Source organism: Trichomycterus rosablanca, chromosome 14, assembly GCF_030014385.1.
Source record: "Trichomycterus rosablanca isolate fTriRos1 chromosome 14, fTriRos1.hap1, whole genome shotgun sequence".
In the NCBI taxonomy this organism is placed as follows: Eukaryota; Metazoa; Chordata; class Actinopteri; order Siluriformes; family Trichomycteridae; genus Trichomycterus; species Trichomycterus rosablanca.
In genome coordinates, this window is record NC_086001.1 from 35,733,450 (window position 1) to 35,753,695 (window position 20,246).

At 44.5% G+C, this 20,246-nt stretch overlaps 2 protein-coding genes across 3 annotated transcripts in view; one reads left to right on the forward strand and one right to left on the reverse strand.

Moving 5' to 3' along the window:
- ecpas (Ecm29 proteasome adaptor and scaffold) overlaps positions 1 to 7,303 on the reverse strand; it is a 61,553-nt gene extending 54,250 nt beyond the window's left edge. For both annotated transcript variants that reach the window (XM_063008154.1, XM_063008153.1), the window contains exons 1-5: positions 7,277 to 7,303; positions 6,366 to 6,496; positions 6,154 to 6,270; positions 237 to 355; positions 7 to 153 (exon numbers count right to left, since the gene is read on the reverse strand). In XM_063008154.1, coding sequence (XP_062864224.1) covers positions 7 to 153; positions 237 to 355; positions 6,154 to 6,270; positions 6,366 to 6,496; positions 7,277 to 7,298 — 536 coding nt within the window. In that variant the 5' untranslated portion in view covers positions 7,299 to 7,303. The remainder of the gene's footprint in view (positions 1 to 6; positions 154 to 236; positions 356 to 6,153; positions 6,271 to 6,365; positions 6,497 to 7,276) is intronic.
- Positions 7,304 to 8,830: 1,527 nt separating this feature from the next.
- On the forward strand, positions 8,831 to 17,548 carry fbxo10 (F-box protein 10). The gene is made up of 11 exons (XM_063008804.1): positions 8,831 to 8,952; positions 10,496 to 11,123; positions 11,194 to 11,934; positions 12,398 to 12,547; positions 13,527 to 13,663; positions 13,844 to 13,914; positions 13,995 to 14,147; positions 14,943 to 15,242; positions 15,575 to 15,885; positions 15,969 to 16,150; positions 16,233 to 17,548. The coding sequence occupies exons 2-11, from the start codon at positions 10,533 to 10,535 to the stop codon at positions 16,408 to 16,410; spliced, it is 2,814 nt and encodes a 937-aa protein (XP_062864874.1). The 5' UTR covers positions 8,831 to 8,952; positions 10,496 to 10,532; the 3' UTR covers positions 16,411 to 17,548.
- Positions 17,549 to 20,246: the final 2,698 nt, after the last annotated feature.

Sequence of the window (20,246 nt, forward strand, 5' to 3'; positions counted from 1 at the left end):
TCGTACCCGTACGGCATCAGCAGCACATCCAGCATGAACTCCAGGAGCTGATGAACCGTCTTGGGTTTCTCGGTGAGCAGGAAGGGCGACGGTTTGGAGGGTTCAGTCGGGTACTTCATGTGGTAAAGCGTGGATATCAACAAATGCATGAGGCTGAAAGAAAGGGAAGCGAGAACGACGTCAGACAAGCCTCAGCGATATGTGTCCACATACTTTTGGCTACGGAGGAGACTCACCTGTCCTGCTGGGGCTCCGGTTTGCCCTCCATGGCCGTGAGCAGGGTGGGCGCCAGCTCGCACTGTTTGGCCACGTCCAGTCTGGGGTAGCCCAACTTTATGTAGATGATGGTGAAGTTCTGCAAGCACACATGCCGTGGTCAGTGGAGGGTAATTCTAGTAATTCTTTAATAAATAATGTGTGTATTATATATATACAGATATAAATATAATATATATTATAATATATAGAACATCTATATATACAGTGTATCACGAAAGTGAGTACACCCCTCACATTTCTGCAAATATTTCATTATATCTTTTCATGGGGCAACACTATAGACATGAAACTTGGATATAACTTAGAGTAGTCAGTGTACAACTTGTATAGCAGTGTAGATTTACTGTCTTCTGAAAATAACTCAACACACAGCCATTAATGTCTAAATGGCTGGCAACATAAGTGAGTACACCCCACAGTGAACATGTCCAAATTGTGCCCAAAGTGTCAATATTTTGTGTGACCACCATTATTATCACTGCCTTAACCCTCCTGGGCATGGAATTCACCAGAGCTGCACAGGTTGCTACTGGAATCCTCTTCCACTCCTCCGTGATGACATCACGGAGCTAGTGGATGTTAGACACCTTAAACTCCTCCACCTTATACTTGAGGATGCGCCACAGGTGCTCAATTGGGTTTAGTCCATCACCTTTACCTTCAGCTTCCTCAGCAAGGCAGTTGTCATCTTGGAGGTTGTGTTTGGGGTCGTTATCCTGTTGGAAAACTGCCATGAGGCCCTGTTTTTGAAGGAAGGGGATCATGCTCTGTTTCAGAATGTCACAGTACATGTTGGAATTCATGTTTCCCTCAATGAACTGCAGCTCCCCAGTGCCAGCAACACTCATGCAGCCCAAGACCATGATGCTACCACCACCATGCTAGACTGTAGGTAAGATACAGTTGTCTTGGTACTTCTCACCAGGGCGCCGCCACACATGCTGGACACCATCTGAGCCAAACAAGTTTATCTTGGTCTCGTCAGACCACAGGGCATTCCAGTAATCCATGTTCTTGGACTGCTTGTCTTCAGCAAACTGTTTGCTGGCTTTCTTGTGCGTCAGCTTCCTTCTGGGATGACGACCATGCAGACCGAGTTGATGCAGTGTGCGGCGTATGGTCTGAGCACTGACAGGCTGACCTCCCACGTCTTCAACCTCTGCAGCAATGCTGGCAGCACTCATGTGTCTATTTTTTAAAGCCAACCTCTGGATATGACGCCGAACACGTGGACTCAACTTCTTTGGTCGACCCTGGCGAAGCCTGTTCCGAGTGGAACCTGTCCTGGAAAACCGCTGTATGACCTTGGCCACCATGCTGTAGCTCAGTTTCAGGGTGTTAGCAATCTTCTTATAGCCCAGGCCATCTTTGTGGAGAGCAACAATTCTATTTCTCACATCCTCAGAGAGTTCTTTGCCATGAGGTGCCATGTTGAATATCCAGTGGCCAGTATGAGAGAATTGTACCCAAAACACCAAATTTAACAGCCCTGCTCCCCATTTACACCTGGGACCTTGACACATGACACCAGGGAGGGACAACGACACATTTGGGCACAATTTGGACATGTTCACTGTGGGGTGTACTCACTTATGTTGCCAGCTATTTAGACATTAATGGCTGTGTGTTGAGTTATTTTCAGAAGACAGTAAATCTACACTGCTATACAAGCTGTACACTGACTACTCTAAGTTATATCCAAGTTTCATGTCTATAGTGTTGTCCCATGAAAAGATATAATGAAATATTTGCAGAAATGTGAGGGGTGTACTCACTTTCGTGATACACTGTATATATATATATATATATATATATATATATATATATATATATATATATATATATACAGTGTATCACAAAAGTGAGTACACTCCTCACATTTCTGCAGATATTTAAGTATATCTTTTCATGGGACAACACTGACAAAATGACACTTTGACACAATGAAAAGTAGTCTGTGTGCAGCTTATATAACAGTGTAAATTTATTCTTCCCTCAAAATAACTCAATATACAGCCATTAATGTCTAAACCACCGGCAACAAAAGTGAGTACACCCCTAAGAGACTACACCCCTAAATGTCCAAATTGAGCACTGCTTGTCATTTTCCCTCCAAAATGTCATGTGACACGTTAGTGTTACTAGGTCTCAGGTGTGCATAGGGAGCAGGTGTGTTCAATTTAGTAGTACAGCTCTCACACTCTCTCATACTGGTCACTGAAAGTTCCAACATGGCACCTCATGGCAAAGAACTCTCTGAGGATCTTAAAAGACAAATTGTTGCGCTACATGAAGATGGCCAAGGCTACAAGAAGATTGCCAACACCCTGAAACTGAGCTGCAGCACAGTGGCCAAGATCATCCAGCGTTTTAAAAGAGCAGGGTCCACTCAGAACAGACCTCGCGTTGGTCGTCCAAAGAAGCTGAGTGCACGTGCTCAGCGTCACATCCAACTGCTGTCTTTGAAAGATAGGCGCAGGAGTGCTGTCAGCATTGCTGCAGAGATTGAAAAGGTGGGGGGTCAGCCTGTCAGTGCTCAGACCATACGCCGCACACTACATCAAATTGGTCTGCATGGCTGTCACCCCAGAAGGAAGCCTCTTCTGAAGTCGCTACACAAGAAAGCCCGCAAACAGTTTGCTGAAGACATGTCAACAAAGGACATGGATTACTGGAACCATGTCCTATGGTCTGATGAGACCAAGATTAATTTGTTTGGTTCAGATGGTCTCAAGCATGTGTGGCGGCAATCAGGTGAGGAGTACAAAGATAAGTGTGTCATGCCTACAGTCAAGCATGGTGGTGGGAATGCCATGGTCTGGGGCTGCATGAGTGCAGCAGCTGTTGGGGAGTTACATTTCATTGAGGGACACATGAACTCCAATATGTACTGTGAAATACTGAAGCAGAGCATGATCCCCTCCCTCCGGAAACTGGGTCGCAGGGCAGTGTTCCAGCATGATAATGACCCCAAACACACCTCTAAGACGACCACTGCTTTATTGAAGAGGCTGAGGGTAAAGGTGATGGACTGGCCAAGCATGTCTCCAGACCTAAACCCAATAGAACATCTTTGGGGCATCCTCAAGCGGAAGGTGGAGGAGCGCAAAGTCTCGAATATCCGCCAGCTCCGTGATGTCGTCATGGAGGAGTGGAAAAGCATTCCAGTGGCAACCTGTGAAGCTCTGGTAAACTCCATGCCCAGGAGAGTTAAGGCAGTACTGGGAAATAATGGTGGCCACACAAAATATTGACACTTCAGGAACTTTCACTAAGGGGTGTACTCACTTTTGTTGCCGGTGGTTTAGACATTAATGGCTGTATATTGAGTTATTTTGAGGGAAGAATAAATTTACACTGTTATATAAGCTGCACACAGACTACTTTTCATTGTGTCAAAGTGTCATTTTGTCAGTGTTGTCCCATAAAAAGATATACTTAAATATTTGCAGAAATGTGAGGGGTGTACTCACTTTTGTGATACACTGTATATATATATATAATTTCTATATTGTATTATATATTATAGTTTTATATATGTTTTTATTATGTAAATATAAAATCTTTCATATATAATTTGTATGTATATATATATATATGTGTATTATAATGTATATTACATATATAGAAATTTTATATATATATATATATATATATATATATATATACAAATTTCATAGAGTTATTATATGAATTTTATATCAAACAAAATTATAATTTGTAATATAATATAAAAATATAATATATAATTATATACATGTAATATATATTATAATACACACACACAAATATATATATATATATATATATATATACACAAATTATATATGAAAGAATTTATATGAACATAATAAAAACATATATAAAAAACTATAATATATAATACAATATAAAAATTATATATATATATATATATATATATATATATATATTATATAACAGTTTTAAATTTAAATTATTTAATATAAAGTGTGTGTGTGTGTGTATATATATGTATATATATATATATATATATATATGTATATATATATATATATATATATATATATATATATATATATATATATATATATAAAACATATATTATATTTTTAGATTATATTATATATTATAGTTTTTCTTTAATATAAAATTTGTATGTATATATAAATATATATAATGTTATATTACATATATATTTATATACTATATTTTTTAATTATATTATATATTATAGTTTTTCTTTAAGATAAACTCTTTAATAGAAAATTATATATATATATATATATATATATATATATATATATATATAAAATTATATATTAAAATATATATTTTTACATTTAAATTCTTTAATATATAATGTGTGTGTGTGTGTATATATATATATATATATATATATATATGTATATAAATATATATATATATATATATATATATATATATATACAGGGCTCTAGACTAACTTTTTGCACTGGTTGCACTGGTGCGCCTAACTTTTTTTCTTAGGTGCACCAGCACAAAAGTTAGGTGCACCCTAATTTTCGACTGCATCGCATTTAACACCGCAGTTTTACAGGTTCACTTTTTTTTTTTTTTTTTTTTACTCACTGTCCATACAGGCAATATTGACTTGTAATTAACTAACGATCTGGTCAACATGGCCTCGTCTGATGATCTGTTTGCTACTGCCTGCCACTGAAGGGCAGTGGGGAGAGGGGACACTTGGGCAGTGCATTTATCGCCGCATGTAATGTGTTTTATAGATGCATTGTGCTTTTTCAGCCTTTCAATTCAAAATGTATTAGAACCAGTCACAAATACACTATTGCCGGCCATGGTCTTCCCATGCTCTTTACAGTTAATTATAGTATTATAGTCTAATTATAGCAATTATTTTTTATAAAAATTATAAAAATAATAGAGTAAATGTGTATGTATGTGTGTATATCTATTTATATGTGTGTGTGTATATTTAAAATTATATGTATATATATATGTGTGGGTTTGTGTGTGTGTGTGTGTGTGTGTGTGTGTGTATGGGGCTCTAGAGTGTTAGTGTAATCTTAAATGCAGTGCATTATATTATCTGCTTTACTGAATCTTTTACACAGATTCCCAAAATCGCTTGCGGTGCACTCGCTGTGTATTTTGACTACATGTATTCTAATATATTATGGTCTTTTAGTTATTTTTATATTTTATTAACGAAAATATTGTCGTGTTTTTACTTTCGCTATCATCGCACTTTATCGCTAGCATTAGCCCCTTGCTACTAGAGGGTCGTCTCACCTAGCCGCTGTCCGGTGGGGATGTAACGGGTCTTTTGCTGTGCGGTGGTGGAGGTGTGGGAATTAAGGCTTCGGTGAGCATTACAACACTTTAGACCGCCTAGCTCCAGAACCCGAACTTCCATTCTGGGGACATCCGGCGAGTCTCATATACAAAACTAAACTTACTGCAGAACATCCGAACGCACATGTATAAACCGGGTGCTGCATTCTGATTGGCTGAGCTGAATGTTGCTTACATATCGCCGCTAGAATATTGTCCCGCCCTTCACTATCTCTGATTGGTTTAGACCATGTTATTGGCCTAATGTGTGTCTGTTGTTTTTTTTTTCGCTCGGAAGCCTGGTCGCACCGGTGCGACCTGAGATTTTTTTTAGTCGCACCATTGAGAAATTAGGTCGCATGTGCGACCAAATTGGTCGCACTCTAGAGCCCTGTATATATATATATATATATATTGTATATTACATATATAATTATATATTATATTTTTTTATTATATTATATAATAATAGAGCGTAGTGTGACTCTCCATGCTCGATACAGCTCACTGGGGAAAATCCCCCGCTGGCTGGGGTGAAAGAAAGCGCGTGCGCCGACATACCGTGACGAAAGAGACGGCCACCGGGTCCTGGTACTGCACCAGCAGCGTCTCCACAGGGAGCTGGATCCTGGGCCGACTCTTGATCCTCTTATTGACGTGAACCAGCAGCTCCATGACCTGCACATGAGAGAACATACCAATCCCGCTTCACCATCATGATGATACGTGGGTGCTTTCTTTGTTTTTTGTTTGGGGGGGGGAGGGGGGCTTACTTTTTTGCGCACGCCCTCCTGAGCGCTGGACAGTTTGAGGAGAACCGGCGGCAGGAACTTGGATATGACGTCATGCAGCTGCTCGTCCGTCTCGGCGTGGCCCAGGCGCAGGAACACGCGCTCCAACTGATCTGGATTGACAAGGGTGGGAGGAACAAACATGACTACAGGCAGTCATTGTATACCTGCACTGGCGCATTCACACGGGTGCTAGTGTGCAGCTCTCGTCAACCAGTATCCTGTAACCAGTAACCAGTCCAGAAAGCACTTGTCCAGACGAGGACACACTTCCAGGAGGTGACAGATAGACTACAGGCAGTCATTGTATACCTGCAAAGCTCATCTAGATCAATCCATGAATGGAAGTACTACATATAAGCTCGTAATAAAGCGCTTATTACAAGCTATAACGCTTTACTACATGTGCTCACACAAAGAAACCAGATTGTTGAAGCAAGTGTGAAGCCATAATTCGAATTATTACCGAATTATTACCGAATTTCGATTATTGTGACCAATTCATCCATATAAACGCATTTTTGGTCGCATTTATTCCGAATACAAGCCTGATTTTTATACAAGCCGAATACAAGCCTGATATTAATGCATTATTATACGTTAATAACGCATAAATAAGTCTGAAATGTAATTAAACGCGTAATAATTCGGTTTAATGCGAATGTAAACAAAGCAAACCGGATCATCAGGAAACACTTTCATTTCGCACCATGACTTTGCATCGGGCCTCGGTACGCATTCACAACCTAATATCTCCTAATGAACCCCTAATTGCACCCCTGAACATCCTAAGGACGCATTATTAGTCCCTAAATACGCTAAATAATAGTTTTAAATGTAATAAAAGCGAATTAAAGGCGATAAATGAATCCTGACAGGAGAGGTAAACTCACTCAGCTCGTCCTGCGCGGCCATCTTGAAGTGACGTCACTGAGACGAGCAGCTGCGAGGCCTCTTCGCCGAGTCGAACCGACGCGTCACGTGACCTTCCGTCCCGTTCGTTTCTCAATAACGGTGTCATCCTGGTCAGGGTCGCGTTCGCGCTCGCCCATTTAGACCAGCCAATCCACCTGCTGCAGCTGAAAAAAGCCATGAGCCCTGAGACTTAAATATATACGACATATTTTCCTTTGTGTGCAGGCCTGGGATCGAACCTCAGCCTGGGTCACGGACCCTCCTCGACCCTGTCCAGAACGAAACGGAAGTTATATATTGGTGACAATGAGCAGAAACCTCACTAGTGTCATTTATATATATATATATATATATATATATAGTGTATAAGATTATATATTATATTTTTATATTGTTATATAATTTTTTTTTATAATATATAATATATTTTATATACATTTTTAGAGTTTTCTGACTTTTTATTATTATTGTTATACATTGTACTATTTTGTATTTTTTATCGTCTATTTTTATTTTTTTACTGAGTGCTGTACTATCCCTTTGCTGCTGCAACAATGTGAATTTCCCCATTGTGGGACTAATAAAGGATTATCTTATCTTATCTTATCTTATCTTATCTTATCTTATCTTATCTTATATTATGTTATATATCATACTTTTTCTTTAACATAAATTCTTTAATATATAACTTCTGTATATATATATATATATATATATATATATATATATATATATATATATATAGATAGATAGATAGATAGATAGATAGATAGATAGATAGATAGATAAATTATAATACATATTGTTATATATATATATATATATATATATATATATATATATATATATATATATATATATATATATATATATATATATATATATATATATTATATATTATATTTTATATATATATATTCTTATATATTTATATATATTTAATTATATATATATTGTTGTATTAAATATAAACAATTATATATTACATTTGTATATTTTTATTATATATTGTATTTTTTCTTTAATATAAATTCTTTAAAGTATATATAATACATATTGTTGTATAATATTTAAACAATTATATATTATATTTTTATATTATATTATATATTATTCTTTTCTTTAATATAAATTATTTAATATATAACTTCTGTATATAATTATATATTTTATATTATATTATATTATATATTGTAGTTTTTCATAAATATAATTGTTTTATATATAATTTGTGTATATATATATATATATATATACACAGCATATAGTATTGTATTACATATAAATAAATAATGATATTTTTATATTATATTAATTCTTTAATATATAATAATCAGTCGTTTATATTAAAAAAAGACTATAATATATAATATAATATTATAATATAATATTATATATTATGTGATATACAGTATAATATATATATATAATATAATTGGTGTACATTTTTTAATACTCAAATGACCCCGCCCACTTTTTCAGACGCGAACAAGCCCCGCCCCCTTTCCGTCTCCACGCCTGGGTAAACGGGAACCGAGCGCTGGGGAAAACACGGCTTGTTTTGTTTTCGCATCCATGTTATTTGCCGCAGGTTTGCTCATCTCGGCCTGTTTTTCTGAGCATGGAACCGCGATCCGGACCCCCCGTCACGCAGGTAGGTTTAATGCGAGCGGCGTCGGTGAATGCGCGGATATAGATCCGTTATGTCCTGATGTTCTGACGCGTCTGCACATCACCGCTACACAGGAGCGCTAAAGTTGCGCTGATGGCTTTGCGGGGGCTTTTTATCTCTGGCATGTGGCCAGGGTCTGAAAATCGGCCGATCGATGCGCATTTATAACTCCTGATCTCATCCGGATGCGATTAATCGCGGCTCTGGGTGCAAACTGTTCGATTCTGGATCCTGTAGGCGGCGCGGTATGAAATGCACCGGTATTCCGGTACAGTATTTGCTCTAAAATGCACTCGTTTATCAGGATGACCCCCAGCAACCAACAACAGGACGCAAATGTGCTAAGAAACCGTGGCGAACACGACCGTGTTACAACTGTACACCTATACTGCCAAAATTATATAGACACCCTATTCCAAAAAAACGTGGTCATTACTATAAAGTTACCCCTTCATGAGGACAGAGGTGTTTCAGTAAATATCTGAAGTGCCACCTAACGTTCCTGTTTGCTCATCTGAATCTTTTATCAATGTTTATGGACTGTAGATGGGAAATTCATCTGCTGAGAACTGTTAAAACTGCCTTCCTTAAACTGTTAAATGCACATGCTTTGTGCACAGGAAAGGGCCTTCCCTAAACTGTTGAGAGCGCATGCTTCGTTCACAGGAGAGGGCCTTCCCTAAACTGTTGAGAGCGCATGCTTCGTTCACAGAGAGGGCCTTCCCTAAACTGTTGAGAGCGCGTGCTTCGTGGACAAGGAAGGGCCTTCCCTAAACTGTTGAGAGCGCATGCTGTGTGCACAGGAAAGGGCCTTCCCTAAACTGTTGAGCGTGCATGTGCTTTGTGCACAGGAAAGGGCCTTCCCTAAACTGTTGAGAGTGCATGTGCTTTGTGCACAGGAAAGGGCCTTCCCTAAACTGTTGAGCGCACATGCTGTGTGCACAGGAAAAGGCCTTCCCTAAACTGTTGAGAGCGCATGTGCTTTGTGCACAGGAAAGGGCCTTCCCTAAACTGTTGAGCGCACATGCTGTGTGCACAGGAAAGGGCCTTCCCTAAACTGTTGAGAGCGCATGTGCTTTGTGCACAGGAAAGGGCCTTCCCTAAACTGTTGAGCGCACATGCTGTGTGCACAGGAAAGGGCCTTCCCTAATGTGTTAGAAGGACATACTTTGTGGACAGGAAAGGGCTGTCCCTAAAGTGTTGAAAGGACATACTTTGCGGACAGGAAAGGGCCTTCCCTAAAGTGTTGAACGCACACGCTTTGTGCACAGGAAAGGGCCTTCCCTAAAGTGTTGAGAGCATGTGGTTTGTGCACAGGAAAGGGCCTTCCATAAATTGTTGAACGTCCATGCTTCGTGCACAGGAAAGGGCCTTCCCTAAAGTGTTGAGAGCACATGCTTTGTGGACAGGAAAGGGCCTTCCCTAAACTGCTGAGAGCACGTGCTTCCCTAAACTAGAAGTAGTGTCCCAATACTTTTGCCCATGTTGCACCTCTCTGAACTACCCCCCTCTCTTCCCTCCCCAGGTGACGTTTTCCCGTGGGGCATAACCCCCGGGCACCGATGGAGGCGGGCACCCTGCCCGTGGAGCTGTGGCGCCTGGTACTGGCCTACCTGCCCCTGGCCGACCTGGGCCGGTGCTGCCTGGTGTGCCACGCCTGGCGGGAGCTCGTCTTAAGCCTGGACAACACTCGCTGGCGCCAGCTGTGCCTCGGCCTCCCGGGGTGGCGGCACCCCAACTGGCCGCGCCGGCCGCACCAGGCCCCGGCGTCCTGGCGCGAGGCGTTGCGCCGGCAGGCCCTGGCCAGCCGCACGTGGACGCAGAACGGTTCGGAGCCGCACTCGTCCGCCTGCCTGCACCTGTTCCGGCGCAGGAAGGACAGGAGGGTGTGGCACGTGGGCGCCGTGCCCGGGCACGGCTATGAGACGCTCAGGGGGGCGCTGGCGACCGCCGGGCCGTACGACAGGGTGCTGCTGCACCCCGGGATCTACGAGGAACAGGCCGAGGTGACCCTGAAGGTGCCGGTGGAGATCGTGGGCATGGGGAGGCTGGGCGACGTGGCGCTTCTGGTTAGCTTCGACCAGCAGTGCCCGACTGCCAGGCTGTGTAACTTGGTCCTGATGCCAGCCTGGTTCTCACCAGTGGTGTATAAGGTAAGGAAAGTATTGGGACACCCGACTAAGAGCTTGTTGGACGGTAATTTCTCTTGTCTTGTATTTTTAGACGTCGTCGGGTCACGTCCAGCTGGACAACTGCAACTTCGAGGGCTGCCAGCTGCACGTCCGGGGGCCGGGCACCTGCCAGGCCCGGTTCTGCTCCTTCAGCCAGGGCAGCTCCGCCCACTTTTTAGGCGTGGCGATCAGCCTCATGGACAGCTGCGAGTTCTCCGGTGGCGACTCCGCGTCCGTCACCGTGGAGGGCCCGCCGGTCTCCGAACACAACTGGGCTTGCAAACACCTGGCCGCTCTGGCCAAAATGTTGACCGCCTCCACAGTGCCCGCGACCAACGGCCTGACCGCGGGCTCGCCCGATCGGGGCGACCTCGGAGATGCCTTCCGAGTGGACTGGGCGAAACAGGACGTGGACTGGGAAGCCAAGGGCACGGTGATCGAAGACGACGGCATGGACACATCAAGCGAGTCCGGCGACGAGGGTAAATCCGAGCTGACCGGAATGCCCGCCGGTGCCGCTGTCTCGTACGAGGGGCACGGACTGGCGCACCTGGCGGACCCGAGGCCGCCGGACTTCGCCTCCGTTCCGGTCCTGTTGACTCTGAGCGCCGAGCTGCAGAGGGATCCGGAGGCGCAGGAGCTGGCGAGTTCCGTCCAGGGGTGCCTGCTGCGCCGCTGCCTGCTGCGGGACGGCAAAGGGGGCGTCCACCTGTGCAACCACGCTCAGGCCAGGCTGGAGGGCAACGTCTTCCGGGGACTCAACTACGCCGTGCGCTGCATCCAGAACGCCAAGGTAACTTTTGGGGGGGCATCTGGGGTAACTTGCGAGACGGTAGTGGAAACAGTCGCCGCTGCCGCCACCCCGACCTCGGTTCAAAGAGAGCAAAGGGTGTCAAGCGCCCCCTCCGACGCGCTTGGAGCCGCTTCTTTTTACCCGCCAGGGGCGGAGTCTTGCAGAGTGCAGTATCCTATGTGGAGAGCCTTGCACCTCCGTGTAGGCTCCCTAACCGGTCAGAGGGGCCGCAATTGCCCCTGCGACGAGGTCCCTCCCCCTTGCGTGTCTATGCAGGCCCCCCCCCCCCCCCCCGAGGACCCCCGGTCTGTGGTAACGCCCTCCAAGCTCAGGCTGTCACGTAATATACCGTGAAGTACGGCGGTGGAAGCATCACAGATCGGCTCAATAACGTCAAACGTACTGTGAAGTGTGGTGGTGGGAGCGTCTGACCGACTGCTAACCGATGCTACCGTTTTGCCAGATGGTGATGCTGCACAATGAGGTGAGCGGGTGCCGCGCGTCCGGCGTCTTCCTCCGGCTCTCCGCCCAGGGCCTCATCGCCGAGAACGACATCCACTCCAACGGCGAGGCGGGACTGGACATCCGCAAGGGAGCCAACCCCATCATCCTGGTAACCGTCCACTAAATCTGCCTTGAGGTCTATCGGTATGGTAGGGTCTGTCCACAGAGGGCACCGGGCGTGACTACAGTTACACTGCCTAGGTCAGGCCGCCCCCCTAAACTTAGACGAGCAACTTGAGGAACAAGCTTTAGAAGGATTATTATGACATCACAACATCCAGGGAACTGTAAAACATGCTGGTGGTAGCACCATGCTATGCTATGCTAATGTTTAAGGTTTGAGAAGGTTCTACTGTCCGGGGCCGAGGCCCGGATAACGTGCTTCCATCAGTTTAGGGAAGGGACGCACTTACCGTGACTGAGGATTACTGTGACATCACAACATCCAGGGAACTGTAAAACACTCTGGTGGTAGCATCATGCTATGCTAACGTGCTAAATTTGAGAAGGTTCTACTGTCCGGGGCCGGGGCCCGGACAACGTGCTTCCATCAGTTTAGGGAAGGGACGCACTTACCGTCACTGAGGATTACTGTGACATCACGACATCCAGGGAACTGTAAAACACGTTGGTGGTAGCGTCATGCTATGCTAACGTGTAACGTGCTAAATTTGAGAAGGTTTTACTGTCCAGGGCTTCCGTCAGTTTAGGGAAGGGACGCACTTACCGTGACTGAGGATTACTGTGACATCACAACATCCAGGGAACTGTAAAACATGCTGGTGGTAGCATCATGCTATGCTAATGTTTAAGGTTAGAGAAGGTTTTACTGTCCGGGGCCGGGGCCCAGACAACGTGCTTCAAACAGTTTAGGGAAGGGACGCACTTACCATGACTGAGGATTACTGTGACATCACAACATCCAGGCAACTGTAAAACATGCTGGTGGTAGCGTCATGCTACGCTAACGTGTAACATGCTAAGTTTGATAAGGTTTTATTGTCTGGGGCCGGGTTTACACTCCAGACAACGTGCTTCCATCAGTTTAGGGAAGGCCCTTGAGACCGTTTTCCTTTTCTCGTCCGCAGTGCAACCGTATCCACAGCGGCCTGCGCTCCGGGATCGTCGTCCTCGGCAACGGGAAGGGCTCCATCCGTAGCAACCAGATCTACGGCAACAAAGAGGCCGGCGTCTACATCCTGTACAACGGCAATCCCGTGATCAGGTACCCGTATTTACGTACGATCTGGCCATAAGAAAGCGCGTAGAAATAAAATAAGAGCGGACCAAGGCTCGAACCTTGTGGGACGCCACAAGTCAACACATACATATATATATACAGTATATACTGTATATATACAGTATATACAGTATATATATAAGCTTCTCTGTTTCTGTCCGTTAGCGGGAACCATATCTTCCAGGGTCTTGCCGCCGGCGTGGCCGTGAACGAGAACGGCCGTGGGCTGATCACAGGTCTGTACGATCATGAATACGCTACGTGGCCAAAAGTATGTGGACGCCCTTCCAGCTGTTTCTCTGTGCCCCTCCGTTAGAGAACGTGATCCGGCAGAACCAGTGGGGGGGAGCGGACATCCGCCGGGGGGGCGACCCCATCCTGCGGAACAACTTCATCTGCCACGGCTACTCGGACGGCGTGGTGGTGGGGGAGCGCGGGCGGGGCCTCATCGAGGGCAACCACATCTACGGTGAGCGCTCGGCGCTTTCAGCAGTTTAGGGAAGGAACGCTCTTTAGAAGGACTTCTGTGACATCACAACTGTAAAATATGCTGGTGGTAGCATCATGCTAATGCTAATGCTACTAGGGCCGACTGTATAAGGTCGGAGAAGGTTTTATGACTACTGTGACATCACAACATCCAGGGAATACACCCCAGCTGTAAAATATGCTGGTGGTAGCATCATGCTAATGCTAATGCTACTCGGCCCGATCGTGTAGGATCGGAGAAGTGTTACTGTCTGGGGTCGGGGCCCAAACAGCGTGCTTCCAGCAGTTTGGGGAAGCAACGCTCTTTAGAAGGACTACTATGACATCACAACATCCAGGGAATACATCCCAGCTGTAAAATACGCTGGTGGTAGCATCATGCTATGCTAATACTAATGCCACTAGGGCCGACTGTATAAGGACGGAGAAGGTTTTATTGTCCGGGGTTGGGGCACAGAAAACGTGCTTCCATCAGTTTAGGGAAGGAATGCTCTTTAGAAGGACTAATATGACATCACAACATCACAACTGTAAAATATGCTGGTGGTAGCATCATGCTATGCTAATGCTAATGCTACTCGGTCCGATCGTGTAGGGTCGGAGAAGGTTTTACTGTCCGAGGTCGGGGCCCAGACAACGTGCTTCCAGCAGTTTAGGGAAGGAACGCTCTTTAGAAGGATTACTGTGACATCACAACATCCCAAATGTAAAGCACGCTGGTGGTAGCATCACGCTATGCTGAACTACTGTCCTCTTTTTTTTTTTTTGGAGGAAGGCAACAGGGGCTGCGGCGTGTGGGTGATGCTGTCCAGCCTCCCGCAGCTGGTCGGAAACCACGTCACCCACAACCGCATGTACGGGCTGGCCGTGTTCTGCCGGAAGGACCCGGCGTTCTCGGGGGGTGGCGAGAGAGGAGGAGGAGGAGGAGGCGAGAGGGGAGGTCAGGAGAACGTCCACGAGGAAGGAGAACTGCTGGCGTGGGAGAGCGACATGGACAGCGAGGACGAGCGCTTCTCCTCCCGACGCCCCATCACCGTGGCCCTGGTGGAGAACAACTGTGTCAGCCATAACGGAGGTGAGCCGAGGTCCCGCCCGTCTCCCCAAGGCCTGTCCAGACGCTAGGGCTGTGTCCCAAATCGACACTGCCATGACCTGATCTCAGGTTTCTGTAACGTAGCTGTCCAGACACTAGGGCTGCGTCCCAAATCTACACTGCCGAGACCTGAATTCGAGCTGCGTCCCAAATCGACACCCCCGAGACCTGAACTCGGGTTTCTGTAGCGTAGCTGTGTAGACACTAGGGCTGCGTCCCAAATCAACACCACCGACACCAGAATTCGGGCTGCGTCCCAAATCGGCACCTGAATTCGGACCTGACACTCCCACTATCATCTCTCTCTTCCGCAGCGGTCGGCGTGTACGTGAAGAGCAGCGAGGCGCTCAACGTGGTGGGCAACGTGGTGGCCAACAACCGGGCGGCCGGGGTGTCCGTCGTCCAGAGCCCCCAGCTGACCCGCCTGGTCGGCAACTGCGTCCGCGCCAACGGCAGGACCGGGGTCACGGTGGACCGGGAGTGCCGGGTGGAGCTCAGAGGCAACGGCGTCTACGCCAACGCCCGCCACGGCATCTGCTTCCGCGGGGACGGCCAGGTCTTGGAGAACGACGTGGCCGGGAACGGCGCCGCAGGGATCCGGGTCCTGGAGGGCGCGGACGTGAGGGTGAGGAGCTAGGTCACGTGGCCGAAAGTATGTGGACACACCTTCTTGTCTTCTTGTGAGCTTCTGGTTGTGCCTCCCTGCAGGTTTTGAGGAATCGCGTCCAGTCTATGCACGCTTGTGCCATCACAGTGAGAGAAAGGGTTCGAGGTGCGGTCCAGGAAAACTTGGTGTACCAGGGTTACCCCGGCAACCGCAAACCGCCCATATTTATTGACCCCCTCAACCAGGAATGTTTGGTCCTGAGCAACACTCTGCTCACACACAGGTAAGACTCGAGGTTCCACCTCATTGATCAAAAAGTCGATTTATTTCATTCCGATTGACTCCCCTTGGTTCTCTTCCTCCAGGCCGAACGCACCGTGGGCCCTGGAGAACCCGCCGCCCAGGCCGCTCGGGAGCTATCCGCCCGGCTCGGCCACTTCGTCGCGGCCCGCACATCTGGCCATCAGCGTGACCAACAGGATCACCGCCACCGTAGAGAGCGGCTGCCACAACGGCGGCAGCATCTTCTGTTCCATAGTCTGAGAGACGGAGGGTCGGAAACTTGAACCTCTCGGACCCGGGTCTGTCAGGTCTCTAGAGGTCATACAGAGGCTGTGAAGCTTAGTTGACCTCCCTCCCTCAGGCACAGCCAGTTGTACCTGCAAGAACTCAAGATCTCAAGTTCCTCGTAGATCCCGGCAAATCAAGACCTGAGCGACTCCGACAATGACCTCAAGGAGCTGAGGATGGACGACTAACCCGTTCTGCCACCTGATCAGGACCAACAAATTCTGGTCACCAGCTTAAGTCCAGTTAAGAGTTCTTGGGGCAGTCAACAAGCGACTCGAATCGGGACGTTGGTACTGTTGAACCCCTGGACACTACGTGGCTCAAGATCTCAAGATCTGATGGCGGTTCCTCGTAGATCCCAGCAGATCAAGACCTGAGCGACTCCGACAAGGACCGGATGGTTCTGGCCAGACCTCAAGAAGCTGAGGATTGACGAGCCACCAACCCAAGGCTCTGGCGACCGATCAGGACCAACAGATTCTGGTCACCAGTTTAAGTCCAGTTAAGAGTTCTTTAGATGTCTTGGCTTGTCTTGGGACGTTGGTGTTCTTACCCAGTGTTCTTACGCTATATGGTCAGAAGTATGTGAACACCTGAAACCAAGGGAAGTCGCTTGCCTCCTAGAAGAGGTGTCCACATACTTTTGGCCATACAGTAGAGTTCTAATTGAGTTCAACCAAGCGGATTAATGTGCCGGTCCCGAATGGCATCTGGGTCTGAAAATAGTTGGTAAACAAGTGAACTGCACTCTGGGAATTGAAGTCCTCCTTGCCGTAACTCTGCATCCTAGCAACTACCGGCGACTCAGTGAGCAGGGTTCTAACCCCAGAGTCCAAGGCTGGGTAGATCCACCACATTTTGAGGTATCGACAAGACGTCGATGGGTGGCTCACTACTTCTGGGATCTAGGCAGCCAGGGAGGAGTACGCCAGGTTGTTACTTGTTCTCATAAATAGTGCAATATGTCGAAGAAACGTGCCTATTTTTACTGTACGTCTTTATTTTTATACGTGTTTGTGACGACACTTTTATTTACAGACATGATTTTACAACCCCGAATCCAAAAAGTTGGGACTGTATGGAAAATGCAAATAAAAAAACATGTTTCTTACATTTTCTTGCTTTGACAGATTCCTCCGAGCCCAGAGAACTTGATGCCGCTTCTGGACATGCTTAACATAAGGCAGTAAAGGTTTAAGTAACATTAAGGGTTAAAATTTGCTCCCATTAGGGGGCGCCACAACGAATCATTTGACCAGAACGAATCATTTGACCACAATGAATCATCTGACCACAACGTCGGGTTAAGTTTTGCTCCCATTAGGGGGCGCCACAACGAATCATTTGACAACAACGAATCATTTTACCACAATGAATCATTTTACCACAACAATTCATTTGACCACAACGAATCATTCGACCACAACGATTCATTTAATCACAACGATTCATTTGACCACAACGAATCATTTAACCACAATGTTGGGTTAAAATGTGCTCCCATTAGTGGGCGCCACTACGAATCATTTGACCACAATGTTATTTGATTGAATAATTCAACCACAACGCCAGGTTAGGGGCCGCCACAACGGATCATTTGACCACAACGCCAGGTTAAGGTTTGCTCCTGTAAGGGCCGCAACAACGAATCATTCGACCACAGCGATTCATTTAATCACAATGAATCATTTGACCTGAACAAATATTTTGACCACAATGTCGACTAAAGATTTGCTCCTGTTAGGGCCACAACAACGACTCATTCAACCACAACGATTCATTTGACCACAACGAATCATTTGACCACAACGAATCATTTGACCACATCGTCGGGTTGAGGTTTGCTCCTATTAGGGGGTGCCACAACGAATCATTTGACCACAATGAATCATTTGACCTGAACAAATATTTTGACCACAATATCGAGTAAAGATTTGCTCCCATTAGGGAGTGCCACAACGAATCATTTGACCACAACAAATCATTTGACCACAATAAATCATTTGACCACATTGCCAGGTTAAGATTTGCTTCCGTTAGGGGGCGCAACAACGAATCATTTGATCACAACGATTCATTTAATCACAACGAATCATTTGACCACAACGAATTATTTAACCATAACCCGACGTTGTGGTCAAATTATTTGTTATGGTCAAATGATTCGTTGGGGTCAAATGATTCATTCTGGTGCCCCTAATGGTAGCAAATCTCAACCCGACGTTGTGGTCAAATTGTTGAGATTTGCTCCTATTAGGTGGTGCTAATAGCAAGCAATGTAGGCGCAACTTAGCACTTTAGCTACAGCTAACTAGTACCTTAGGAATTTATTTTGGTTTTATAAGCTTTATAAATGTATTTTACGTTATGCAATTATATTAGGATACGAAATAAAGTCCCAAATGTACACAGATTGCCAATATTATGATAATAATACTAATATAGTAGTAAAAATGACAGTTCATCACTGTGCTTCAGTTAGCAAGCAATTTAGCCGCATTTTAGCTACAGCTAACTAGTACATGACAAATTTATTTTGCTTTTATAAGATTTATAAATGCAATTTATGGCATGTAATTACATTAGGATACAAAATAAGGTCCTAAATGTACACAAAGTTATATACATAGTTCATTATTGTGCTTTAAATAGCAAGCAATTTAGGCGCAATTTAGCATTTTAGCTACAGCTAACAAGTACCTTAAGCATTTACTTCGGTTTTATGAACGCAATTTACGCCCTGTAATTATATTAGGGTACAAAATAAGGTCCTAAATGTACACAAACTGCCAATATTATTATAATAATATTAATATAGTAGTAAAAAACGTGAGTAAAAATGATAGTTTATCACTGTGCTTCAGTTAGCAAGCAATTTAGCCGCAACTTAGCATATTAGCTACAGCTAACTAAGAATTTAAGAATGTACTGTACTTCGGTTTTTATAAGATTTATAAATGTAATTTACACCATTTCATTATATTAAGGTACAAAATAAGGTACTATATGTACACAAAGTTATATACATAGTTCATTATTGTGCTTTAAATAGCAAGCAATTTAGGCGCAATTTAGCATTTTAGCTAAAGCTAACTAGTACCTTAGGAATTTATTTCGGTTTTATAAGCTTTATAAATTTAATTTATGGCATGTAATTATATTAGGGTACAAAATAAGGGCCTAAATGTACACAAATTGCTAATATTTATAATAATTATAGTGAAAAACTACAGTAAAAATGATAGTTCGTCACTGTGCTTTAGTTAGCAAGCAATTTAGGCGCAATTTAGCATTTTTGCTACAGCTAACAAGTACCTTAAGCATTTATTTTGCTTTTACAAGCTTTATAAATGTAATTTATGGCATGTAATTATATTAAAATACAAAATAAGGTACTAAATGTACACAAAGCGATATAAACATCGATAATATTGGTAATTTAATTGATATAAAGGTAGCATAATATTGTATAATATACAGTAGTATAACCATAATATACATGTACACTTTTAATTCCATTTTATTTAGACGTCTAAGTAATTACGAACTGGTGCTAAATCTGTATTGAATCATTTGTAATCAGATTGATCAGTTAATTCCAAGTGGTTCACGTAACACGTATGGTTGGATATATTCTTAGATTTTTTGCCCTCCTAACCATCCTCTTCACTGCCTGTGTTCCTCCAGGCGAGTTCATAACAGTGCCAGTCATCTCAGCAGGCTTTTATTTCATTATTTCCATTTATTTCACAAGTGTATTTATACTTGAACTGGTACTTGACTCACAAGGACATTAAAGCGACGACACC